Raw genomic sequence first — 27927 nt, 5'->3', positions numbered from 1 at the left:
GCTTTCCAAACAGACCAAATCCCAAAAAATAATTCTTGGCTGTCTCCAATGTGGGTTTCACCCCAACCCGCTCCATCTCCATTCCGGTATCGCTGTGAGCGATGCCAACGATGCTCGCTCCTGTGTAACAGCACAGGAGCAAGTATCACTGGGACGAGCTGTTGGGCATTATTTGCCCGACAGTTCATCCTGTCTAAAGGGACCATCAGAATAAACAGTCTTAAAATACACCAGATTTATCACAGTAGCTCTGTTCAATGATAAATCTGTTGACTGTCGGAAAAACTGACCAGAAGTGTCTAAAAACACAGTAAATGTGGCGCAAAGCATGTAAAACCCTTTTTTGGGGTACTTTAAATCAGAAAATAGTCGTATTTTGAATAGTAAATAAGCCCCACTCTGTTATTTTAGTTTTCTTTTTGCTCTGTAACATGAGTAGAGAACAGCACATCAACACCATGTATCATTTGTAATTAAACTACATTGTCTACATCCAAGGAAGGATGATTTTTTGCAAGATAACAGACAATTAAAATGTTAATTGTCTTCTCTTTATATGCTGAATTGTGTTTTGATGTGAGGTTTTCAAATGTTTCCTTCTGCAGCTCTGCTGAGATTTCACAAGCTTTTAGATGTGCAGATGATGATGGCTGATTGAGCCATAATTTTGGTTCATAAAGATTTCAGTTGTTGGATTGTTGAGATTAAAGCTAACTTTGCAGTTAACTAGGATTTGTAAGGGCCAAGATTTATAAAGACAAACATTCTTTGCACTTCAAGTAATCTCATGTAACCATCCTTGTAAATTAGCCAGTTGTGCTTTTCTTTATGCTTCTAGCCCCTAGAAGGAGTTGTCATTTTGTTACAAAACTCAGCATGCAGTTACATCTCAGGTAGGTATGTAAATGATTAGAGTTGTGGTGTGATTAGATGAATGGTCTTGTCACCTGAGGCCCTAAAAGCGGTTCCAGTCTTTGCCTATAAAAAGGTTCTCAGCGACTACTTGTGTGTGATGGACCTCTTTTTCCCCATGTCTAGAGCTTGTTGACCACTAGCTGCCTCTATGATTCAATCAAAGAAATTTCACCCAGTTAATAAAGTTTGAGAGGGGGCGCATTATTGGCATGTGAGAAGCTGGATGGTCATATCGACAAAATACCCACCACCTGGGCCATCTGACTAGCACTTTACAAATCAAATGGTCAATGAACAGACAAACTCAGACATTACATATTTTATACTAACAAACAATTTCAAGAATAGAAGTCGATGCCCTGCATGCAAGGGCTTGCGATCTAAGAAAATATCTGGGTGTTTGTTCAGCACAATAGTTCAGCCATCTTTTAAATAAAAAGAGTAGTATACATAAAGCTGCATGAGTCAGTCACCAGCCTGTATCGGTACAGATATTGAATGCATGGAGGGTGGGGGATAGTGTGGGATCAAGGGATGATGTTCTGATGGAGCATGTAGAAGCGGTGTAAACGGAGAAAAATTAGATTATGGCCCAGATTGGTGCAATTAACAAGAAAAATTACTGATGGCTAAGTTTAACTAGACATCAGTAATTTTAAATAACTACCATATTTTACGGCGTATAAGACGACTGGGCGTATAAGACAACCCCCCAACTGTCGACTTATACGCCAGAAATACGGTATAGGAAAAAAAAATCAACACTCCCCTCCCGTGGCGCTGCTGCAGGCTTGAATGCCCCGCCTCCAGAAAGCCAATGCTCTGATTGGCTAACTCAGCGCGGCGTCAGCCAATGAAAGCCAGTGTTGCATTAGCCAATCACAGTCATTCAATGACATCACGAGATAGCAACATGTAAGGCCCCTTTTATGTGCAAAAATAATCTTTCAAATAAATGAAAGATTTAGCTATCTATTTGCATAAAATGTTAATAACCATTACACTTTATCATCTTCATTTGCATGTAAAAGGACAGGCATGAGTTGTTTGCAGAGCCCAGCTTGTGTTTAAACACCCCCCCCCCCCCCAGCTTCTGACACATTCCATTGTTCCATTGTTCTCTTCACAGCTAGCATAAACATGCTGCAGGGATAACATCCTGCGGTCTTTTGGAAGATGAGCGAAATATATTCAAATGTAATGTATTTCCTTAGTCTTTCAGTGGCAGAATGATGGATTTTAAGTGAACCAAAATCCATCATTTAAGCGAAAAGAGCACGATGCCCACGTTTACGTGTACCGATTATCGCTCATTTTCGGATGTTTGGACAAATTTTGAGCGATATAATTGTTGCATGTAAAAGAGCCGTAACTCCAAGGGTCTGTCACTATTATTCCGTTCTTTTACTAGGCCAGCCCCTAACCTTTCTTTCCTGTTTGTTGTCAAGTGTCAGCAATCATGTAACCACAAGGGGCTAGCAAGTTTCCTCTGTTTAATTCCCTTGCAGTCACATGATCAATGATGGAGAGGCAGCCCTCAGGCATTTGGCACTGTTTTGATATGTCCAAACAAAGTCTGAAAATGAAGCACATAATAGGCAATATCTTCAAATAAACTACTCACATTCACAGTAGTCTTCAAACAAGAACATATTCTTTTTTTTATTGACAATCCATATGAATATGTTCAAACGTGAGATGCTATATAGAGATCCCTATACAGCTGAAGCCTTCCACTCCCACAGACACCAGTGTCCAAGCAATGTTTTGAGGGACACATTGCCTTTCTCACCTGCTTGGTTCATAACCCTCCCCTGGGTCAGACTCCTCTGCTACCTGCTTATCTCCCTCTGGCCCCCTCCCCTGCTCTGCACACAGCTTGAAGTTACAGCTGTACATTCAGTATATTCCGCTTGACCCCATTTCAAACAGCAGTAGAATCAGTTAAATGAAAGCTGCAGAAATGCTTTTAGTCTCATTTTAAAGCCAAGAATCATGTCCATGGCCACAACAGAACTGGAGGGAGGGAGGGGGTGAGGGAGGGGTTAATGCATGCTTATAATGATAATGTGTTCTAAAGTGTTTTTAATCAAACAGATTGATGCTCATTGAACAAGATGTTTTGCTCCACTGGCAATAAGTACATAGCTGGGTCAGGGTGAGGGTAACCTTTAAACACTACCAAATCAATATTTAATTTATTAAGAACATGTTTCTTTCTGTGAAAAAGTATTTTCCTTGTCTCAGTTTCATATTAAATTATTAACAGTGTTGCTTTTTTTTACCTATCTAGAACCATTAGAAAAGATCTTTGGCAAGGACACAATAGAATATGTATTAAATTTGTGCCGAGGACAATTTGATTTCATTGTTCGGATACCTGATAGCCTCAAGATACGTATCTTATCCTTTCTTAATACACAAGACATTAAGCAGCTGTCAGAAACCTGCAAAGTTTTCCAGAAGGTAAGATGCAAACTGATGTTGGCCCTCCAAAGGTCATATTTTAATAAATGTAAACTTGCTCTGCTTGCCCTACTGCTTCTCATATAGTGGAGTCTAGGTGAGATAGATAGAACTGTCAGGGCATCAGCCTCAGGTCTCCTGCACAAGACGCTGCTTATCCCACAGTTAGACAATGAGACTACCTGAAATAACCAAGGGATTCAAAAAGACCAGGTGGGTGATCCATTGTCTATCAAAGAGGGGTTGCAGGATTGAAAGCCCCTCTTTGCACACTCACTAATCATAGGCAGATCCTAACCTAGTTTCTGCAGATTCCCCACATCTCCTCTGCCTTCACTGCAGGTTACAACAACTTTCTACAGCTGTTGTAACATTTCATATACTGTACTGAAGGCCCTTTTACACGGAATGATTATTGTTAAAAAAAAAATTGTTTGAAGTGCAAATTTGAGCAATAATTGTTCAATGTAGCCGCAGCCAACAATTAATTGACTGAAAATTTCTTCGCTTCTTATTCGTTGTTCACTTTAAGCAGACATAATAATAATTGTTTGTACATCTTTGCGAGAGAAGAGTGATCGTGTAGTCCTTCACATTCACTGCGAACTATTTATGTGCCTGTTTAAACAGACTGCTTGAGCGAATGCTGTCATTGACTGCTTGTGTGAATAATTAATCACAGCATGTAAAAGAAGCCTATGTGTGGTAGTTAGGACAAGCAGGAAGGGGGAGGATAATCTTGTTGGAGAGCAACCCAAAAATGAAGCTTGACCACACCCTTTCCTGGCTAACAAACAGAACAGCCTTTCCCTTTTGTACTAATCAAGTATAACATAGGATTGGCTTTCAGTGAAGGTAAATATACAGACTAAGGATTGAATTAATTATTAAGTGTACATGGAAACTTTTCATTCCTTGATTTTAGTCTATCATGCAGATAGATCCCACCAAGGTTTTTTTATGACTCCATATGGGCTGGAAAACGGTTGTTTTTTAGGCCAAATATTATTTCGTATTTTCCATGTTCCATCAGTTATCGCTTGGAATAAGGGGGGGAGGGGGTCCCTTGATCTCTAGTTCCTAGCTATTGAATGCTTTATTGAATCAAAGATGTGAGAGACCAATAGGAGGATGGCCAGTTGAGGATTAGGGAAGATTTTTGAGCCTGCTATTTTTTTTAATTATCTTGAAAACTTCTTTCCAGAGTGGGCATAGTTTTTCACAATTCCAAAAGATGTGGAGTAGGGTGCCTTGGCCCCCACAGGCTATCCAACACTCAGCTGTAACTTTCGGGAAGAGAGAAGCTAATCTGTAAGGTGAATACCATTTTATGACGATTTTGTAGTGTACTTCCATTAAACTAGCGCATAGTGTGGATTTGTGGGCCCATGTGAAAGCCCAGGACCATTGCTCTGTAGAATATGTGGTGTTTAGATCCCTCCCCAGATGAGGATATGGGCCTTCTTACAGCTTCCTATTCTGTCTGCTTCTTTGTTAAAAATCTTGTATAAGGCCTCCTGCACACGGGTCGGTTGGATCCCGAAAACTGAATTCCCACAGCGGAGTTCCACCCGCTGCCTGGCCGGTGACCTTCAATTACCTGTCCAGTGTCTTCTGCGAGCACTGTGGATGTGCCCGCCGGCACTCTGTCGCGCATGCTCAGTAGCCGACGGCGCTGGGGGGTGACGCGTAGCCCATGATGCTTTTGCAGTGCTCACTGTGGAAGTACCGCAGGACGGAAGGCTTCCATTGACTTCAATGGAGGACGACTGTGCGTTACACGCACAAAATCGCAGCATGCTGCGATTTCTTCTCTGCGAGCGGAAACGATTTCCACTCGTGGAGATGGAATATAGCTTTGCGATTGAATGCTATGGGACTGTATTTGCTGCGGACTCTGGAGGTGGACGCCTGCCGCGGACTCCACAATGCAAGTACGCCCGTGTGCAGGAGGCCTAAGTGTTTTAGACTAAGGTTGAAAGGTGAAGCTCTAGTGTTTTTTAATCTAGTGTTTTAATTTAGTAATAATGTTTTTGATTTGTAGGTATTTAACTACTTTATTCTCAGGTAGTTTGAATTCCTCCCTGAGGCTCTGAAAAGATTTCATTTTGGAGTTCTCTAGGAGGTAGGAGAGGAGCGTCACTTCTCTTTCCCTCCATGAGGCTAGTGTTAGGCATTCTGAATAAAGCTCCAGGATCTCTATTGGTACTGGCACTCTTTTCTTGGTAACCTGCTCCTGGCGAATTGTAGGAGTTGAAGCCAGGCCATCACTGATGCTTTGATGGAGGGGCACTCTAAGATAGGGAAAGAGGGAGCCAGAGACACCGCTATGAGTAAGTTTCTTAAGGATTTGCCCCTTATTATGTGTCTTAATAATTGCGGCCAGCTAATACCATACCTTAGGAAAAACGTTAGGTCTAAGTTGCTTAATTAGATTTGCTTGGCAGTAGGCCTGCAAATTTGGTATCCCGAACCCTCCTCTCTCTCTTGAGCCGTACATTATGGAGGCTCCTACTTTAGGTCTTTTATTTCCCCATATAAAACCTAACATTTGTCTTTGTAGGGATTTTAAGTTTTTGTGGTTTGGGAAGTGGCAGGGTACACAGAATGTATAGCATTTTTGGGAAGATCATCAACTTATATAAGATGATCCTTCCCAACCAGGAAGGCTCCATCTTAGCGAAGGAATTTAGTTCTGAGTAGTGTCGTGGATATTATTAAGGTTTTTGTCTGGTATTTCCTCAAGGGGAAGAGCTAGTCTGATGCCTAGGTAAGGGACTGCTGACTTATTTATATGGGGGAATTCTTTTTTAATTTGTTCTCTCAGGCAGGTACATAATATGTTTTTTACATATATGGTAAAGAAGGAGCTCACTACCTCTCTAAACCACAGAAATGCTGAGGTCACTATTGACCAAGGCATCTAAGGCTGCATGTCCATGGACGTTTTTGCATTGCGTTCCCCGGAGCGATAATCCGGCCGCAGAGAACGCAGTGCACGCTTTCCATAGCATTGCTATGGAAAGCGCAGCCCCCCTGTCCACAAGCGGAGAATCATAGCGATTCTCCACTCGCAGCCGGCAAATTGCAGCATGCTGCGAATTGCCGCGATTCTCCACAGTGAGCCTATCTGTCAGATAGGCTCACCACGGAGATCCAGCAGCTGGCTCCTGCTGCCCGGTGGTGGCTCCCGTGGCGGAGATCCACCGCGGGATACCACAACGCCCGTGGACAGGTAGCCCAAGGATATAAACGGCTGAGATCATAGTTATTTCTAAACCTGGTTGTTGCATCTAAACCCTTGGGTCAGGTACAACCAGGGTCCTGTTGTGATACCATACTGTAAATATACGGCAAATGTTGTGAAGGCGTTAAAGGAATAGTTTGAAATTTTTTCCAGAAACATCCTACCCATGGTTTGTGTATTGTAGAGCAGACAAGCTCAGGGGCTTCTGACCTCATACAATTGTTCAATCTTTTTTTTTTTTTTTCAAGCATCCCTAAAATGTAGTATACACTAATATGCATTGGTGCAGGAGGGGCGGCATCAAGGCAAAGCAGAACAAAGCATGCTTATTATGAGTTTATAGACATACAGTACAATGTAATATGCTGGAGAATGTTTTGCATAGTCCCACTTTGCATGGCTAATACATAGTGTACAAAGTAAACTGATGACATCACCTGGCAAGCACAGGCAGGTGCCGAGGCCCACAGAGTCCAGGAGGCCCACTTAGGGTGGGATTGATCTGTTCCTCATTCTTTAAAATCAATTTTTCTGTGTCTTTAATAAGTGGATACAATGGACTATGACAGCAGTTCTGCCGGAAACTGAGTGCTAACTGTTTCAGCGTCTTCTCTATCACACAGGTGGTGTGAGACGTCATTGCACCACCTTCATCTTTATGCACAAACCTAGCTAGAAGAGGCCAAGGCAGAGGATTGAGGAGACTGCAGAAGCATGATGGACAGGGGCGCCCCTACTATGAGACAACCTGCCTCAGGCAGCAGTCTGCAGCACCTCAGAGGGGTGATACTAGGGTTGTCATCGAGCCAGTAAGTCACCGGCCCGGCAGCTAATTAAGTCTTCCAGCTCTTTGTGACCTCGTGGACCAGTCCAAGCCAGAGCTTCCTGTTGCCACCCCCAACTCCAACAAGGTTCAGTCCATCACCTGAAGGATATCATCCATCCAGCTTGCCCTCTTAAGGCCCCCTGTCCGCGGCAGTGAATTACGCCGGCCGACGCTTCCCATAGCGTTGCTATGGAAAGTGCCGGAACCTGTCCACGAGCGGAGAATTATTGCGATTCTCCGCTCGCGCCGGGCAATTCGCAGCATGCTGCGAATTGCCCCGATTCTCCGCAGTCAGCCTATCTATTAGATAGGACTGACTGGTGGAGATGCGGCAGCAGCTCCCACGGCAGAGCTTCGCCGCGGGATACTGCATCGCCCGTGGACAGCCGGCCTAAGTCTTAATTAAGTCTAAAGGCCAGTAAAAAATAATTGTTAGCTGCCAACTGGCCAGCAACCCGACACATCAACCATTTAACTCCATTTGTAGCTCCTGTCTGGCAGCCACTGCTCCTGGAATCAGACTGTGTCTGATGACTTCTCTCGCTGGCCTGTGTTCGTGCACAGAGATGCCAACCTGTATTCAGTGCAGACATTGATCGGAGAGGTTACAGTCAGATAGCTAGTGGATGAGAGCTACAGGAGTGAGTTAAGTGTTTGATAGTATTGGGTTCCACTAAGTTTGTATATTATTACTACTGAGGCCACTATGGGGGTTACTATTAATACTCGGACCACTAACAGCAGCACTGTTGCTACTGGGGACACTATGGGTGGAATTTTACGACTAGGGCCACTATTACTACTGTGACCACTAACCGGGTAAATATTACTACTGGGTCCACTGACGGGGTCACCATTATTACTGGAGGCATTATTACTATTGGGCACACTTAGGAGGAAAAAATTTCTTGTTGAGGGCCACTAGAATAATGGAGTTAAAAACCTAATTCGTAAAATACATCAAACATCAAATAGCGCTCAGCTGTTTCTGTCAGCCCATTAAATTGAATGGAGCTGCCGCACGCATGCACGGTCGGATCTCCATGGAAACTCACGTGAGATAGGTTGCAGTGGGGCTGTAGAGTTGAGCGGAGAATCAAGACACACAGATGTGAACAGAGCCTTTTTATAAAATAATCAAATGGACAAAAATGTATGTTCCCAATATTATTAACCCGCCCTGCAGCAGTATATAGCGGGTTACTCTCATTCTTGATGTGAATAAAATAAATTAACGAAGGGCAGTTCTATACGCACAGTGTCTCTGTAATTTCAGACGAGTCTCAGTGGGCCTAATATGTGTTGGGTATCTTGTGTAGTAGTGTTTTTTTTGCAGGAGAGTGGGGGTATCATTTCACACTCTGCCTCAGGAAGGCTTGGGGCACCTGGGGTGATGTCTATTTTATTACTGTGGCACAGTAGTGGGACATGTAATTTACTGAGAGAGCACATCAATGCCTTAATTACTAAGGAGCAGACTTGGTCTATCAATGATTAAATGAGCCCACTGTGACTCTCTTGCCACAGGGCCCATGTAAACCTGGAGAGGGCCCTGTGTACAAAGATCTGGGTAGTACAAACATTAAATGCTCACTAACTTTTCAAACAACTTTTATATTCTAGCCTTTTTTCGTTGTGGAAACAATAGCTTCAATATTACCACGCAGTACCCGCTGTATATACAGCTCTAAGGCTGCTCTCACACTGGCCTTTGTAAAAACGGCGTGTATTTAAATGCAGCGATTTAGCATGGCGTTTTCAACTGCGTTTGACAGCGTTTTTAACTCACCCCATCATTGCAATGGGTGATGTAGTGCGCTAAAAACACAATGAACGCACGAAACTAAAACATACGATATTCGTTTTAGCACGTTAGAAACAATTCACTATAACGCTCGCCTGAGAAGCCCCATTGAAATGAACGGAGGCTCAGTACAGCGTATGCTTCTGTGAGAGTGGCCTTAGGACACAGAACTGTTTTGTTATGTTATGTATATTGACATGTAGGGTGTTCATATTATTACAGCTATGCAGCAGTGAAGAATTTTGGGAAAAAATGAGACCAAGAAATGAAATAACTGCTGGTTCTGTTAACCGAAAAAGCAGTTCTGTTTCTATGAAGACAAAGCAGCTCAGTCAGAAGGCGCAAGGTCCAGTGTGGATGCGAAGAAGAAGAAACACCATTTTTTAAAACAATGCTTAATAGTAATATGTAAGGCATGGCTGTAGTAATTGTAGTTTACCTATACTCTGCAATGGGTGCTGACTAGAGATGAGCGAGCGTACTCGCTAAGGCAAATTACTGGAGCGAGTATTGCCTTTTTCGAGTACATGACCGCTCGTCTCAAAAGATTCGGGTGCCGGCGGGGAGCGGCGGGAGAGAGCGGGGAGGAACGGGGGGGGGGGGGGGGGGGATCTCTCTTTCCCCCCCGCACCTCCCTGCTCACTCCTGCAACTCACCCTTGCTCGAGTAATTTGCCTTAGCGAGTACGCTCGCTCATCTCTAGTGCTGACACTTGGCAATCTGTACAAGCTGCCTCTTGATATTTCTCCTACAAAAACAGTTCTGCCACCCACCTCTTGTTATCATGAATATGTATCATTTCCATTCGCCACTCTTCACTAAGATTTGGCAAATGTTGAATTGAATGTTCCTGCAGCTCTGAAAATTGATATATTAGTAAGCATACTAACCTTAAATACCTAATGTGTTCATTGAAACTCCATGTATTAATGAGTGGGACTGAATAGAGAGTCCATTCACAGCTATTTCATATTATTTGTATTTGTTTGGTTCTTTAAGGGGTTTTCTGAGATTGAAAAGAAATAATAAAATGACGGGGCAGATAAAGGTCCAGCTGGTCCAGTCCTACAAGTGACTGCAGCATTCATGTGCCCGCTCACCCATCACAGGCCTCACTGGCATCTGTGCATAAATGGCAAATGATTGCTGAGTAATGAATGCCAGGTGACCACTACAGTGAGAGAACACTTCTTGAATACAGACCTGTCGACAGCTGTTCCCATGCAGCTTTCGGAAATGATTGCACAGTGCACAAAGTAAAAACAAGAAATTGAAAATGATGTGAAAACAGCAAAGATTATTGGGATGTATTAAAAAGATGCTAAATTTGCTAAATTGTGATATAATTGTTCCTCTATCTCATTTCATTCAGTCTTTGTACACTTTGGATTTTATCTGAGGTATTTATTCTTACGTGTGATCTTTTTTAATGTCCATCCTTGGTATAATATAAGTGTCTTATTTAGTTTTGACTGTTAATAAAATGAAGAATTTACTTTAAAGGGACTCTGTCAGCTTGAACGCTGTCCAGACTGCAGGCATGATGTTATAGAACAGGAGGAGCTGAGCAGATTGTATATAGTTTTATGGGGAAAGATTCAGTAGAACTTGTAATTTATACATATATATCTCTGCTGATTCTAAGCTGAGCAGCCAGATGGGCGGTCCTATCAGTAACTGACAGATATCTGTGTATGACTATGGAGATACAGGGGCTGGACAAAAATATGGAAACACAATATGAAATGCATGGCGGTTTTAATCATTAGCACCGAGTTGACCTTTTGACCCCTGCTTGGCTGAGAGCTTTCCCACCAAATTTGTGTTTACTTCACCTCTTGCCCTGCTCTGGGTGGTTTTGGGAGCCAGCTGGCAACAGCAGCTGAGTGGCTCAAAGTCATGACCCAATTGAACCTTGTTGCTCAGGCAGATGTTCACTTCAGCCTAGCAGCATCTGTCATATTACCTCCACTTAAAATCAGTCTCTACATGTTAGAGACCACATGAAATATGATTTATAATCCCATGTAACTTAAAGGGGTTTGCAATTTAAAAAAAAATCAATGCTTACCTATTCCTTCCCAGGCAGTCTTCTTACCACATCTTCTCCTCGGTGATCTTCTCCAGTCCCCCAGGTCACCTTACTGCAAGTCGGCCGGATCCTCTTCTTCTTGTTATGGAGCATCCATGCTTGACATTCTTCTCCTGGCAGGTCAGTGTAGGCTATGTCACTAGTGACGTAACATTCACTGCCTAGCAAGGAATGCGATCTATTGCGATACTGCGCATGCACGCTGTCTCACCACGAGTGTTCATATACTATTGCAGAGAGACAGCGGGCATGCGCAGTCTCTGCAATAGCTCTGCATTCCCTGCTAGGCTGTGAACACTACATCACTAGTGACTGGGTACATTGCCCTGCAGGAAGCAGACTGCCTGTGAATGGACGCTTTGTCACCGGAAGAAGAAGAATCGGCCGGCTGGAGGTGAGGTGACCCGGGGGGACTGCAGGAGACAAGAGAAGATTGGCGGAGAGAAGATGTGGTAAGGAGTCTCCTGGGGAGGAATAGGTAAGTATAGTTTTTTTTTCTAATGACAGAACCCCTTTAAGGCATGCATTTCATATGGTGTTTCCATATTTTTGTCCATCCCCTGTAGCTATCAATCACTAATAGGACCACCCATTGGACTGCTCAGCTCAGCAAAACTGGAAAAGGAGGTGGGATAGTGGACGACCTGACTGTTTTAGGCAATCACAGGGTGCTTCAAAGCTCTTTTTTATAACTACCTGTCATTTTTTTGTTTCTATAACAGTAAATGCTCTTTAAATTCTATATACAAATATCAACCAAATTCCTAATTGTAATTTACTGCAGTTTACAGCATTAAATGTTGATACCTAACTGATGTAGAATAAATATGTCTACACAGACTGCTAGCACATTAGTACAGTATTACTTTTATTTACTTGCATACGGAAACAGGGGAAATGCTGCAAGTATCACTAACCTCACTAAGGTACACTGTTAAAAACATCGATACAACTTGAATCTAGGAAACCAAATGTGCTATTTCTGCATTCTGTTCGATCGACTAACATTTCACATGAAAGAAAAGTGATAAATCTAAAGATTGCTCAAAGCTACTGGTAGTGTTTTCCATCCCTGAAACGTAAACATGACCTTAGTAAATGGGCTGTGGAACAATTTATTAGGAGCTCTTTGGCACAAAACGGGATAGCAGAAAATATGAAACATTTTTTCTACACTCCATTTCCAGGGGAAGAATGAGGCAGGCAACATGTGGTTTGGCTTCAGCTTCTTTTGTTAATAGTCAAAAGGGGAGTCACTTGCATAAATACTTTTCTATCCAGGATTTGTGGTTTATCCGGCATCTTCACTCTTCTCTGAGCTTCTTCCAGACATGTTGTCTGCATCATTCTTCATGTAAGGTGGTTCCTCCACATATTTATTTGTAAATCCTGTAGTTATGCGACTGCGAGCTCCTGGCTGGTACAGCTGCATGGCCGGGCGATCCTGTTAAAGGTTAAGAGAGTTATTGTCATACAATTATGATTCGCCATGTCAATTCATAATCAGAACCATTTTTCATTGCATAACATTGAATACCAAAAGCCACTACTGAAGTGAAGCTTCACATTAGGGAAATATTAGCTATTATATTAGGGGACAGCGTTTTCATGCCAGATGCTGATTGGCATGGCTCTCCTCTGCCAGGGTCATCACTTCTCCCTCTTGAATCTTAGGAAGTCATTGGAAAAATGGCTACAGACCTCGGCAGTGTTCCATGTTAACAGCACGTAAAGTGGGTCCAGCAATATTCAATGGGCTATTATAAAACCTGCTGCAGATGTGGCAAGTGTAAAAGGGAACCTGTCATCAGGTTTTCCCTTTCTGAACCATTGAAAGAAGTAAGTCAGTAGTGAGCCTTTTAAACATGTCTCTTTCAATGGCCATAATCCCAGCATACCTCCAGAAAAACTGATTTTAAAACTCCTCCTCTGTATGTTAATTAGTTCCAAATTGTGCAGTGAATGTACCCGGACCATTTCCACTGTCTCCTCTGTAAACATGGCTTCAATCCCTTTGATTGATGTGGATGAAGTCTCTACATCACCCACAAGGTACTTCAAGAACTTGTGATTCCACTGTGCATCCTGAGAGCAGCACATGCGCAGCTGGTTTTGTCCTGCTGTGGGCAAACACATCAGTTTTCACTGCCACCACTAGAACGGTGGTGCTATGCCCACTTGACCATTCTGAACTAAATAACAAATGGCGTGGGAGTTTTAAGAACAGTTTTTCTAGCAGCATGCCAGGTTCATTAAAAGAGATATGTTTGTTCATTACTGACTGATATACTGTTTTCAATGGTTCAAAAGGGGAAAACCTAGTGACTGGCTCCTTTTAGAAGCAGTGCCTGGAAGAAGAGACAGCATGTGGGAGACCATTGGAAACTACTGTGTATTGAAAAGTTTCCTCCTTAGTTTATTTCTCATTTAACTAAAACTTAAACTCGAATTTGTTTGAAAGTTGGAATATAATTCAGAAAGCTACACCAATGAAAAGACCAACCGAACACTTCCCAGTTGAAATCGTGATATAATTTTCAGTACCTGCAGATAATTAGCTTTACCCATCTTCTAATGACCAGGAAATACAGCATATGTTATACAGTATGCAATGCTGACTAAGGCTGCATTTACACTCAAAGATGATTGCTCAAAAGATGGCTTTTGAGCAATCATTTTGCATAAACTACTATTTGGTACTAATCCCTATTAGTACCAATAAGTAGCGTGTGAGCCGCCGGGAGCTGTATTCAGAGAACAGACCACCTGCTGGGCTGACAGCTGGCACAATGTAATCAGCGCTCCTCGGGCAGAGCACAGCGTGCAGTCGTTCTTATCAGCTGTTCTGCCGAATGATGGATTTCATGCCGAACTTAAATTTATAATTCAGCAGAAAAGTAAAAGATGGGCACATTTACACCCAACGATTATCGCTCAAAAGACGGCTTTTGAGTGAATTTTGAGCGATAATCGTTGTGTCTAAATACGCCTTAACACTTTGAATCTGTCAGCACTGCACTGATAGACAGGAATCCAATAGTTCATTTTAGAAACTGAATGCAGTGCAAAAACGAGCCTCGTCCTACAGAAGAAGAGAAGATTTCTGACTGTGAATAAGCAGAGGATCCTATATAACTCTATGTTCTAAAAGTAATTGGAAATGGATTATGTGAGGCAGAAAAACTCTTTAAGTCACAGCTTCCCCGCCAAGACTGAACGCCACAATGCCCCATTAGAAAGGCTATACAGCTGTAAAAAATACTCAGCAACGATATAATAACTAGAAAACTATCAATTTACTAATTTACTTCTTTTATGAAAGATGCCCCGTTTTCCAGTTCTGCTCTTCAGTCATGTGGTACAAGATGTACTGTAGTATCTTCCTGTCCTGTGATGTTACATCCCCTACTATTTGGGTCCGCTTGTCGCTGATCATGTGACTACAAGTAGATTGAAGAGAGTAAGGCCGCTAGCCCCTTGCAGTCATGTGATTTAGGACTCTCTGATATATAGAGGAGGTGGGGCAAGAAGCTGGCTTCCTTGTTTCACAATGCCAGGATCACAAGGGGCTCAGCAGTGTGAAAGAAGGGTATGCCAGTATTTGTAGTCTTTCAATAGACACTGAAAGACCAAAGCAGGCAGTAAACTAGCAGAATGGTCAACAGATTCGGTAATTAAGTTTCAGGAAATAATCAACTTTTTCAAGTTTATTATACATGGGAGGATGCCTGTTGCTGTTTATGTGTTTGGTACTTTTTTCCTTCTGCCAGATAACCCCTTTAGGTGCCATCTAGTAAAAGATGAACTTACAACTTCTACTGGTTTGCTACAGGGGATCAAAGATGCTGACAGCTGAATATCTATGGTGTACATGAGCTCTAGAAGCTCAAAGAGCCATAAATGCGTTAATCTGTGATGTCTGACTGGGATGGCACAATCTGAGCAAAATAGCATATAGAGCGATTTTTTAAATGTTTTTTCACTGACTTTTTTCCGTTTTTAGTTTTACTGGGGGTGTAAAGCTAAATAAAGATTTTTCAAAAGTTTATAGTTGTTTATTTTTAAAATGAGTATATTTACACTCAAATAAAGTACGGGGATAGGTTAAAAAACACTTCTCCCTTCTCCTCTGGGTCCTCAGCTGCGACTGAGGCTTCTCAAGGTACTGTTTGTTACCTTGAGAAGCCCCATTTTTAGATCCACATTTTACAACAGTACTTTATGAGATAATTATTACAATACCACTCCATCAGTCCAACACTCACGGGCCAATTTATTGTGCAGGAAGTATTTTCTGGTCTTCTAAACAAAATGTAGAATTATTTGATTTCATGGTTGAACAGCCTGGGCTAGGGCTAGATGATGACATTGGTTGCAACACAGGTCATGTGACCAAAGATCACAGCATAGCCCTTTGGTATTCCAATCTAATAGAAGTCAATGAGAGTTGCATTTTGACACACAAGTAACCACAACCTGCAGATTACAAATAATCCAACACATGTGGCTTTTTTGGCCCCCTAACTGTGGACTAATCCTTGTTTTCCCTTAGAATGAAATCATACACAGCATGTTTCTGTGTACTACGTGACATTTCATTGGTCAATAATATAGCGATCAGATGTTACACTACTTTGAAGTCTATAGCAAATTATTGAAAATTCTACATACAAAGCATTTTGTTTGTGGCTTTTTTGGGGGGGTCAATGGTTTTTTTTTTCAAAACGTAGCATGCTGTAAATGTTTGCGTTTTTTTCTGTTTTTCTCTAAAATTCTAGAAATAAAACATGCGTAACATGTTACAAAATAAAAAATGGCCCACAAAAAAAGCAAAAAATTCATGTTGTTTTTTACCAGCAGTAAAAAAAAATATTGGGTTCATACAACTTTCATCTGTTGTCTGTAGGTACCTTACATTATTCTGATATATACATATTATGTATGTATTTCTTTATCTCACACTTGAGATTTCACTGCCTTTATTTTTTAATGTGGATCTCAGCTAATAAAAAACTTGGAAACCTATAAGTTACACTCTTGTTGGCAGAGAGGAAGAAGTATGAAAGTGCCCTTAATAAAATTGTTGGAAAACACATAAAAAATAGATATTCCATTTTTTTTGCTGCAATTCAATGACCAATAAACCATTTTTACATGTCTCCTCATAGTGTAATGTATGAAAACTTTTTGCAAAAAAAAAATGGATGCAGTTTCCATAAGAAACATTGAAAGTAAAATGGTAATTTATCATATCGCAATTTAAAAGCTCACACTTAGGGCTTAAACACATGGCCGTGTTTTGTCCTGTTATGCAGCCCTGATAATCACGGCGCATAGTGGGACACAATGGAACCATTCATTTCAATGGTTTTGTTTTCACTAGCGGGATTGTTGAGGTAGGGACTTGCCTTATCTTTCCCACACATAGTTAATACCACACGTAAGAAAGATAGGGCAGCACCTATTTTTCTTACGTGTAGTATTAACTATGTGTTTTTTTCAAACTCCCGCACTATGGTGCGGAGTTTGAACAGCCAGAGAAAACAAAAAACTCTGTTCATGTGTAACTGCGCTATGTAGTGACGGGCGTAGTTGCACATTCGGCCATGTGAAACTGCCCGTAAATACTTTCTTCGTAGAACCCTGCAGCTTTTCTTTGCAGTATTTCATTCATGGTACATTTTGGGTGATGAATTGCACAGCTTTACTTCTACTCACCATGATCTGTATTTTTTGCTTCATACTGTATAATGCAATCAAGATAACTGAAACTGAAAGCAATAACATCCAGAAAAGATGCTACATGGAAATGATAAATGTGGCTATTTTTATATACGGTATTAATAATGTGCTTCTTTATGCTTTAAACTTGGGCATAAAGAACGCTCTTTATAGGGGGCATATAGGAAGCTAATGAGAAATGATCCTAAAAGAATAAAAGAACCTTATTTCTTATGCGCTCCTTTTTGGATGCCATGTCATCACACTTGTCCTCTTTACCCAGTTTATCTACAGCATCCGCTGCATAGCTGTTGTTGTGGCTCCCTTTCTTGGTCCGATCTTGGCTGAATCCCTTTCCCCATTTCTGGTCATCTTCATTCCTCTTAAGAAACTTGTCAAACTCATAGTGGTTTCTTGATTTTCTGCTCTCATCCATACGATGATACCTTTGTCGTTCTTGATCTTTATCTCTGTATCTCCTTTCAATATCTCTTTGTTCCTTGTCACTATCATTCTGTGTCCTACAATGACAAATCCTGATATTTAATTCATGTTCTGTGGTAGTTCCCTGAAATATAACAGATTGACATGGCAAGTGTTAGGTGGATTCACAAGTGGCTGAGTGATCATTCTCAGAATGGTCATAAATGGCTGCACATCCAAGTGGACGAGTGTATCAAGTGGGGTACCGCAAGGCTCTGTCCTAGGCCCAGTGTTGTTCAACATTTTTATAAATGATCTGGAGGAGGGAATTGATGGGAAACTGATCAAATTTGAAGACGACACAAAGCTAGAAGGGTTAGCTAACACTAGGGATGAGAGAGTATTCAAAAAGATCTTGAAAAGCTTGAACAGTGGGCAGCGAGTAACAGAATGGTATTTAACAAGGAGAAATGCAAAGTCCCACATCTGGGCAAGAAAAATGAAAAAAACACATACAGAATGAAAGGAATTGGGCTAAGCAGCAGCACATGTGAAAAAGACTTGGGTATACTAATAGATCATAGACTGAACATGAGTCAACATTGTGATGCAGCAGCCAAAAAGGCAAACACAATTCTGGGATGTATTAAGAGAAGCATAGACTCTAGATCATGTGAGGTAATTATCCCCCTCTACTCTTCCTTAGTCAGACCTCATCTGGAACACTATGTCCAGTTCTGGGCACCCCACTTTAACCCCTTCATGACATGGCCTATTTTGGGCTTAAGGACGCAACAATTTTTGGCGGATATTCTTCTCCGCTTATCAAAAGCCATAACTTTTTTATTTTTCCGTCGACGCGGCCGTGTAAGGGCTTGTTTTTTGCGTGGCGAACTGTAGTTTTTATCGGCGTCATTTTTGGGTACATTAACTATATTGTACAGCTTTTATTTTTTTTTTATGATAGCAGGGAGAGAAAATGCATCAATTCTGACATATATATATATTTTTTTTTTTACAGCGTTAATCATGCAGCATAAATGAGACATTCCATTTTTTTCTGCGGACCGGTACGGTTACAATGATACCAAAATTCTTACATTTTTTTTAGGTTTTTCCACTTTTCTGCAATAAAAACACTTTTTTTGTAAATCTTTTTTTTTCTAAATAGCTGCATTCAAAGTCCTGTAACTTTTTTATTTTTTGATGTACGGAACTTTGTGAGGGCTTATTTTTTGCGAGACGAGCTGTAGTTTTTACTGGTACCATTTTGGGGTACATACAGCTTTTTTGATCACTTTTATTGCGTTTTTAGTGAGACAAAATGCTAAAAATAAGCATTTGGCCTCCGTTTTTTAGCGTCTTTTTTGGCGTTTTTTTCCGTGCACAGTCAAAAACATATGCAACTTATTGCACGCGTCGTTACGGATGCGACAATACCAAATATGTTTGTTTTTTTTTTAAACTTTTTTTATGCTAATCTGAGAAAAAGCATAAAAAAATGTTTTTTTTACTTTTTTTTTAATTCATTTTTTAAATCTTTCTTTTTTACAACATTTGTGTCCCCCTGGGGGACTTTGACCACTGCCCTGATGATCGCTGTCATAAGGCATGGCAGAGCTACTGCTCTGCCATGCCTTATCGCATATACAGCGATCTCAGGCACTGGTAACACAGGACGCCAGTGTCTGGCGTCCTGTTACCATGGCGACAGGCCGGGCTCTCGCGATGTTGAACTTTGTGAACTCTTTCCCTGCCGCGATCTACTTAGATCACGGCAGGGAAGGGGTTAACAGTGGGGGGCGCATCTCCGATGCCCCACCGCTGTTGCAGCGGGACGCTGGCTGTGACTGACAGCCGGCTCCCGCTGCCGGATAGTGCGGGATCGTGCGCTATCCCCAGGACGTAAGTTTATGCCCTGTTGCGGGAAGTACCCCGCTGCCAGGACGTAAACTTACGCCCTGCAGCGGGAATGGGCTAAAAAAGACAAAGACAAACTGGAGCAAGTATAGAGAAGAGTTACCAAAATGGTGAGCGGTCTGCAAATCATGTCCTATGAGGAACGGTTAAAGGATCTGGGAATGTTTAGCTTGCAAAAAAGAAGAGAGGAGACTTAATAGCTGTCTACAAATATCTGAAGGGCTGTCACAGTGCAGAGGGATCAGCCCTATTCTCATTTGTACAAGGAAAGACTAGAAGCAATGGGATGAAACTAAAAGGGAGGAGACACAAATTAGATATTAGAAAAAACTTTCTGAATATGAGGGTGATCAATGAGTGGAACAGGTTACCATGGGAGGTGGTGAGTTATCCTTCAATGGAAGTGTTCAAACAAAGGCTAGACAAATATCTGTCTGGGATGATTTAGTGATCCTGCACTGAGCAGAGGGATGGACCTGATGACCCTGGAGGTCCCTTCCAACTCTACCATTCTACAATTCAATGATAAGTGCAGACACCCAATGCTTCCCTGTGGGTGGCTTGATTTGCGGATCTCACATGCGGCTGCCACGTTGGGATTCCGCAAATCAAATCCGCCTGTGGACATTGGGCCTTACGGGGAAAATGCTAGAAAAAAAAGATAATGAAAGTATACAGCATTTTCAAAAATGCCACTGACCCCAAAAATGGCAGACAAGCAGCAAAAACAAAAAACTCTGTATATAGACATTACAATAATTTCCTATTGGCACCACTATTACTCCAATCACACTTGCTGGTAAATAAGTCAAAATGGGTGATCCTGTAACTCGGAACACATGATGCGAACTTAAATGCTATTTTTGTAAATTTGTGTACTTTTACATAAAAATCACATTTTGCTTTTGGTTTATTTTCTATGTTTTCTATGTTTTGCATCTACTGCAATACATTACAGTATTGCAGGACTGAGACTTTCACAGAATGCGTCAATTAAGGCTGACTAACAGGACTCTCATACTAATAACGGGAGGGGGGTTGATGTGTAACATAAGGTTTATAGCAGGTCGATGGGGGGGGAGACCTATTTAGCTAATTAGGATTTTATTACCGTACATAAGCTGCTGGCATTTTAGTTGTGTTTAGGAGTGCTGAACTCCACTTCTTAGGCTACCTGCACATGGGTGGATTTGCATTGCAGAATCCAAAGCGGGCGTCCACCTCCAGATTCCGCAACAAATACCGTCCATAGCATGCTATGGCAAAATGCGATTTCCTGTACACGAGCAGAAATGCATTGCGATTTTCTGCTCGCGGAGGAGAAATCACAGTATGCTCTATTTCTGTGCGGATTCTGCACGGACAGCTTCCATTGAAGTTAATGGAAGCCATCCGTTCCGCGGGCCTTTCGCAATGACATTGCGGAAAGGCAGCGGATTCCGCATCATCGCTAGACGAAGACCCGGGAAAAGCAGACATTTAAAAAAGAAAAATCTGTACTGCAAATGTCGCCGTGCGGACCATCCGCAATTCAAATAAAAAGACTTCAGGACAAGTACGAGCAGATGGCGGATGGGCACAGGGTCGGATTCTGTTGTGGGATTCCGCATGCGTATTCCAACCCGCCCGTGTGTAGGCGACCTAACTGTGAGAGGCGTACAGAGAGAGGAAATGAATTATGAGTCAGAAGGGAGCAGGGTCATGGAGCAGAGTAAGTTCAGTACTCCTAACTACAACAACTCTACATAAAGAACTACTGGAAGACATTACCAAAGACAATGACCAAAGCCAGGTCATGATGTACCAGATGTGGTGACATCTTTTCAGTCAACTGATGATGTGACAAATACTCAGTATGTGATTATAATTTTCTGAAAACTCTTTAAAAATAACAAACTCTTTATAGAAATATATAAAGTGTATATAACGCTAAAAATGTAAAAATTGTAATCCCTTTGTACAAGATAACAATTACTGTATTCTTACTTTTCCTTGAGTTCTTTCACAAAGTTTTCAAATGTTCTCACTTTATTGTTCCCAGATGATTTTTCCCATTTGGAATCTTCATGCTCAATTTCATCTACTTTTTCCTTTTGTTTCTCGCCGATTTCATCTCCCCTTTCAGGTTTTTTCAGAAGCTAAATGTGGAAACATTTTAAACTGATCACTGATATATAGCGAAAAAACATTGTAAATAAGTAAATAGAGAAGAAGTAATAATAGAGAATAAGATCCTGTATATAACTAAAGTCTATAGCTACACCAACATTGGCTGCAATGAGGTTGCGTGATCAAACATCGCTGTGTAGCACTGTGACATTGCACTGCCATTGAGCTCAATGGAGTCACAGTGTGAGTCACAGGTTGTCAATTCCACAATATCGGGATCGCAAGAAATCCAACCAGGTAGCGAAGTTGTAGTCAAGGAAACCTGCAAATCGCAATTAACTCAACTCTTTCCCAATGCTTGAAACATGATACACAGTACAACATTGGCAGTTAGGATATCACAAACTGCAGAACACCATAGACATCACAACTGGTGCAGAATGTGTAAAGTTCTAAACCAGAACCATCTTATGTCACTTCAGCTTGACAGCTTGAAGAAGACGCATCCGGGTATGTAGCTCCTCACTTTGTGCTGAGGCCTTGTTCACACATCGTGTAACCGGGAAAATGAGCACATCTGTGAATCATGGGCAGATTTACTGAAGTCTTTCAATTTTCTGGCACATAAAAGTCACACATTGGGCATTGCTTAGGATTAGGAGGCATCGCTGCTCACGGCCCATTACATTTGCTATAATTTACGCGACTAACTGGTGTATAAATACATCTTTGGAGCACACACAGCACCAAATGTACTAAGAGGAGTGCGCCGCTCAATACCTTTAGTGTGCCTCCATCAGCACAATGTTTATTTAGCACATAAAATGCTTGTCTAAGTAAATCTGCTCCTATGTGTTTGCTGCCCCCAAAAGCACAAAATATGGCATGCATAAGCCCAGCCTTACAGGGTTTGTCCTGACATCCTCTTCTCTAAATGAGAACTCACTAGCAATTAGCTCCCACAACTCTGGCAGCTGCTATCGCTAGAGAAAACTGCAGCCTCTCCAGGACACATGTGGTATTACATGCCTCATCAATAGAATGACTGACTACAAGACATGATTCCGCTAAGGCTTACAGAGCATCAGTTGCTCTTTACATTGTCTTTAGATTAGACTGTAAGCTCTTAGGACCAGGGTGTGTAGTGTAAGTTTATAGAACCAGGACATGTATTGTATATAAGGGTGCTTTCACGTGCAATGACTATCACCGGACAACCATCCTAACAACTATCACTCCTATGCTTTTACTCAGGAGCAAGAGTCGATTAGTAAATGGAGGTGGATCTCTTCCAACTGCCTGCCTCCATTTATTGTGAATAGGCAGTCGTTCATAGATGAACGACGGTCTGTTTACAGTGAGCAAGAAGTGGCTCACTGGTTGGTCTGTTTCAGTGAGCTGAAACAGAGTGACTAGCGACTAATGAGCGATTTCTTGCTCAGTACCCTGTCTGGTCCCTGTTTTACACGAGACAACTATAGGAAATTGCTTGTTTGAGTGATTTTTCGATCGATAGTTGGCCCATGTAAAGATTCCCTTAGACCAGGGGTACACAACTTTTTCTAGTCTGAGGGCTACATTGCCATACTGAACCACTTCCAAGGGCCGCAAGTGTATTCCCATCCAAGACATTTATGTATATCCTAAGCATATTTCATAATAAATCGAACTAAGTTCCACTTCCAGGACTCACACTGATTGGGTTGACTTCTCCCCAATCAGCACTCCAGAGAGGAGACAATGCCCGTGGCTCTCTCCATTGTAGATAATGGATGTTGAGGTAACAGCCTTGCATTTCATAAGTTCTATAAACTGCAATGGAGAGAGCTGCATGCATATACAATGCTTAAAAGGAAAAAAGTTTAGTACGGTGTTAGCAAGAAGAGGAAAGTGTGATTGTTCTCCGTAAGAGAAACTAAGTAATCTTTAGGTTTGAAAGCTCACTATAACATCATGCATTCTTGTTAGCCATTAAAAGGTATCATATCTACAAGATTACTTGGTTTCTCTTACTGAGAAAAATCACTTTATACAATGCCTCTAACTCATATACGCATTTCTGGAGTGCCAAACAGGTCAAGAGGCTTTATTCTCCTAATGTATAGGAGACCCAGTCATGGCTGCACAGTGCACCCTTAGTACTTGTCCATTCCTGTTGACATGCTATGTGTCACTCCTCTTCACCCTGACATAGAAACTACATGTGAGCAGCCACGCATAGATACTTCTGTGTCCAGATGATTGGGACTGCACAGAATAGCAATCGGCCGCATGTGCACCCCTGTCTTAGACTGTAAGCTCTTAGGACTAGGGCATATATTGCATATTATCCTATAAGCTCTTAGAACTATGGCATGTAAATTAGACTGCAAAATCTTAGGACCTGGGCAACCTGAAGCTGGGGATTGAGGGCTGAGGACAATGCACCTGAAGCCAGAGACTGAGGGATGAGGGCCAGAAGCTAGAGCCCAAAGGCAGAGGTCCTGAAGCTAGTGCCCAAGAACAGTGGGCCTGAGCAGAGGTCTGAAGTATGAGGGAGGGGGGCATTTCACCAGGGCCTGAAGGCTGAGAGCGGTAGGCCTGGAGCCTGCAGCCAAGTACTGAGGGCAGCGGACATGAAGCCAGAGCCTGAGGACTATGGACAGTGGCCCTGAAGTCTAGTCTCAAAGACTGAGGGTGGTGGGTCTGAAGCTGGGGCCAAAGGCCTGAGGGCGATGGCCCTGAAGCCGAGGGCTGAGTGCACTGGGTCTGAACCGGGGTTTAAGGGCAGAGGGCAGTGGGTCCAAAGCTGGACCCCCGAGGGCTGTAGACAATGGCCCTAAATCTTCAGCTCAAAGACTTAGGATGATAGGCCTGAAACTGGAGTCTAAGAGTTGAGGCCAGTGGATGAAACCAGGGCCTGAAAGTGGTGGGCCTAAAGCCAAGGCCCCAAGATGCTGGCCCTGAATGCTCGGCCTGAACGCTGAGGGTGGTGGCCCTGAATTCTCAGGCTGAGGGTTAAGGGTGGTGGAGCAATAGACCTGAAAAGGCTGAAAGTGGTGAGCCTGAATCCAAGGCCTGAAAGCAGTTGGCCTCAAGCTAAGGTCCAAGGGCTGAGGGCAATGACACGGAAGCCTTGGTTCAAAGCCTGAGGGCAGTGGTTCTTGAAGGCAGGGCCAAAGATCTGAGGGTAGTGAGCCTGAGGACAGGGCCAAAGGTCTGAGGGCAGTGAGCCTGAAGCCAGGGCCAGAGGGCTAAGGGTAAAAGGTCTGAAGCCAGAGCCAGAGGGTGGTGGGCCTGAAGCCAGGAATTGAGGGTGGAGGTTCAGTGGGTCTGAACCCGGAGCCCAGGGCCTGTCAATGGTGGCGCTAAAGCCTCATCTCAAAGGCTGAGGGTCATAGGCTTGGGTCCAGCCTGAGGGCTGGACCATGGACTGGCCTGAGGGACAGACTGAGGATTGCCCTGAAATTGCTGAAATTTGAGGACTAAACAGAGAACTGGCCCGAAGCTTGGGCTTGAGAAATGGACTATGGACTGGCTGAGGGCGCTATTTTATTTCCATTTTCCCATAGAAAACACATGCAAACCCAGTCCAGCCTGCTTGTGTACCATGGAGTTTCTGAGGAACAGCTGTCAGCCGAATGAGGGCAAAAACACATTAATGTGTTTTTCTCCCCTTATACGGCCATGATAATCACAGCCGTATAAGGGGATAAAACGAAACCACTGATCTCAATAGGAGTTCAATGTAGTGAATACATTATGCGGGGAAGATCGGGCAGCACCTATCTTCCAGCTTCTTTTTACAAACTCCTGCGCTCTGGCACTGAGTTTGAACTGACGGTGGGGGAGAAGGAATCTCTCTCATTCTGGAGCAGCGACACTCCTTACTGCCAAGCGTAGCTGCGCCTAGGGCAGTGTGTTTAAACCCTGAGTTCTTGGCCCGTAGCTATCTAAGGGTGCCCATATGCCTTAGTAGCAGAATATCTTTTATTTTGTGAGATTGTAAGCTCTTAGAAGCAGGTATATGTCTTTTTCTTTATAAGATCAGCTCTTATGAGTCTGTGTGTGTATATATATATATATATATATATATATATATATATATATGTGTGTGTAGATATATATATATATGTGTGTACACACACACGCATATATATATATATATATATATATATATATAGTATATTTATATGCACAGGAATATGCAGCAGGATGGAGGAGATCCAGGGTGACAGCTGATCACCAACAACTGGGGTCAGGAAGGAATTTTTCTCTGGGTTTTTATTTTGCCTTCCTCTGGATCTTTAGGTCTGCCAACATTCATCTCAGCACATTACTGAACTGGTCAGAAGGACTGCGGCAAGTTCTGTGGTCTCCAACAGAATCCTGGGATCATTATATAATTTCTTAAAGGACCAGTAATATTTAATTACAATACATAAAAAAGGAATTATATATATACATTGTGGTGTTTGTCTTTGGCCTAGACTTCTCCTTACACAGCGACCATGATGAGAGCTACTGCCCGATATTCCAAAAGTTGAGTTACCCAGTACATAAGTGTATTATTTCCCAAAGACATGGTGACTGCTGCTCTAGGACATGAACATATAGAAATCTGAATTTTCAGACCCTTAGGTCATGGGGTGGAGGAATAGAGGGGGTTCAATTTTCTAAAAGTCACTGAAAACCATAATTTTTGATAATTCATATCTCGGAAGCTACTGGGCGTAGCAAGATGTGAAATGTGTGATTCTCTTCATAATAATATGTATAACAGATTTTTCTCAACACTGTAATTCTAATACAACTTAAAGTCAAATTGGAAATAAACATTTCAATTATTTTTTGAACTGAGCCACTCCAGAGAGAAAGATAATATATATATATATATATATATATATATATATATATATATATATATGCCCCATACATTGATGTTTCTTATCACAAAATTTCATGAAGGTGTTGTTTGTAGCTTTTACGAAAAAAATCTTTGATGGTGACCAACTCTATACTGTCTGAGAACTATTTCAGTGGCATCAAATAAATATTCCTGAGTATGCTTCATATCATGAATTGGGTGAGAAATCTGCTTTGTACATACAACTTGTTCAGCTAAACAATCATTAACAAAAGTAATTTCTTGCTGGTAGATCCCTTCCATTAAGCCTCGTCCAAGATTAGGCAGTTAAATCACCTGCTAGTATCATTAAATATGCATTATCTTATTGCCAGTAAGAGGTCAAGATTTTTTTTTCTCAGAATCGACAAAGAACATCTTTCTGAAGTTTTGTGGCAAGAAACTTCAATGTATAGGGGAAAAATATATATATATATAATTTTTTTTTAGCTTTATCTCTTAAGTGGCTCAGTTGCCAAAAAAAAATGCAGAGTATTTGGAAAAATATATTATAAATCTACATATTATTTTGAAGCGATTGACACCTTACATATCTTGCTACGCCCAATAGTGTCCGAGATATGGTTATCAAAAATAATGGTTATCAATAATCCCCCTGTATGTCGTGATCCCCCGACCCAATGGGTCTGAAAACTGAGATTTTATATACATTCTAGCAATAAACCAATGTGAAAATTTGTTGTCTCCCCCCCCCCCCAAGTTATTTGAGTGATTTGTCCTGGAATGACCCATAACTAGAGATGAGCGAACCTACTCGGCCACGCCCCTTTTTCGCCCGAGCGCCGTGATTTTCGAGTACTTCCGTACTCGGGCAAAAAGATTCGGGGGGCGCCGTGGGTGAGTGGGGGGTTGCAGCGGGGAGTGGGGGGGAGAGGGAGAGAGAGAGGGCTCCCCCCTGTTCCCCGCTGCTACCCCCCGCTCTGCCACGCCTCCCCCCACCCCACCGGCGCCCCCCGAATCTTTCCACCCAAGTACGGAAGTACTCGAAAATCGCGGTGCTCAATCGAGTAATTACTCGAAACGAGTAGGTTCGCTCATCTCTACCCATAACCCTTTACTCAGTACTCATTAAACCATGTAATAATTAATGGAAATACAATCCTAAATGCCTCTAATATGGTAAGGTATATACATATGAAGCAAGTATTCCCTTGGATTTCTACTGTGGAAGTGCTGTACATATGCTGCAAGTTTGCAGTATAGACACACGAGGATAAGCCTCATTTCACTTAAAGAGGATAATCTTCAGCATTTCTGTCCAAAATATGGCACTTAGGTTTTATTCACACGAGCATATATCATCCGTCGTTTCCACGGGCGGCCGATACACACTACCATCTGATGCATTGAATTCCAATGCGTCAGATAAGACGGGCTATTTTCCATAGCGTAAAATCACCCAAAAGTCCAAGATAGCGCATTTCGGCTAGGTGCTTTAATGCCGACCAGGAAAGATAGTCCTGGAACTATCTTTCTGGCTGGAATACTGCAGCGGCTC

At 42.1% G+C, this 27927-nt stretch overlaps 2 protein-coding genes across 3 annotated transcripts in view; one reads left to right on the top strand and one right to left on the bottom strand.

The window, feature by feature from the left end:
* Positions 1-9645, top strand: part of LOC136577397 (F-box only protein 36-like) — a 33128-nt gene extending 23483 nt beyond the window's left edge. The window contains exons 3-4 of the mRNA XM_066577302.1: positions 3209-3381; positions 9481-9645. Coding sequence (XP_066433399.1) covers positions 3209-3381; positions 9481-9645 — 338 coding nt within the window. The remainder of the gene's footprint in view (positions 1-3208; positions 3382-9480) is intronic.
* Positions 9646-12239: 2594 nt separating this feature from the next.
* UPF3A (UPF3A regulator of nonsense mediated mRNA decay) overlaps positions 12240-27927 on the bottom strand; it is a 31895-nt gene continuing 16207 nt past the window's right edge. Inside the window, exons 8-10 of one of the 2 annotated variants that reach the window (XM_066577293.1) lie at positions 21401-21552; positions 17295-17592; positions 12240-12794 (exon numbers count right to left, since the gene is read on the bottom strand). In XM_066577293.1, the coding sequence (XP_066433390.1) occupies positions 12642-12794; positions 17295-17592; positions 21401-21552 (603 nt within the window). In that variant the 3' untranslated portion in view covers positions 12240-12641. The remainder of the gene's footprint in view (positions 12795-17294; positions 17593-21400; positions 21553-27927) is intronic. The other variant, XM_066577299.1, reaches the window with a different exon arrangement.

The sequence above is a fragment of the Eleutherodactylus coqui genome, chromosome 1 (assembly GCF_035609145.1).
Source record: "Eleutherodactylus coqui strain aEleCoq1 chromosome 1, aEleCoq1.hap1, whole genome shotgun sequence".
Taxonomy (NCBI): Eukaryota; Metazoa; Chordata; class Amphibia; order Anura; family Eleutherodactylidae; genus Eleutherodactylus; species Eleutherodactylus coqui.
This window is presented reverse-complemented; position numbering and strand designations above follow the sequence as displayed.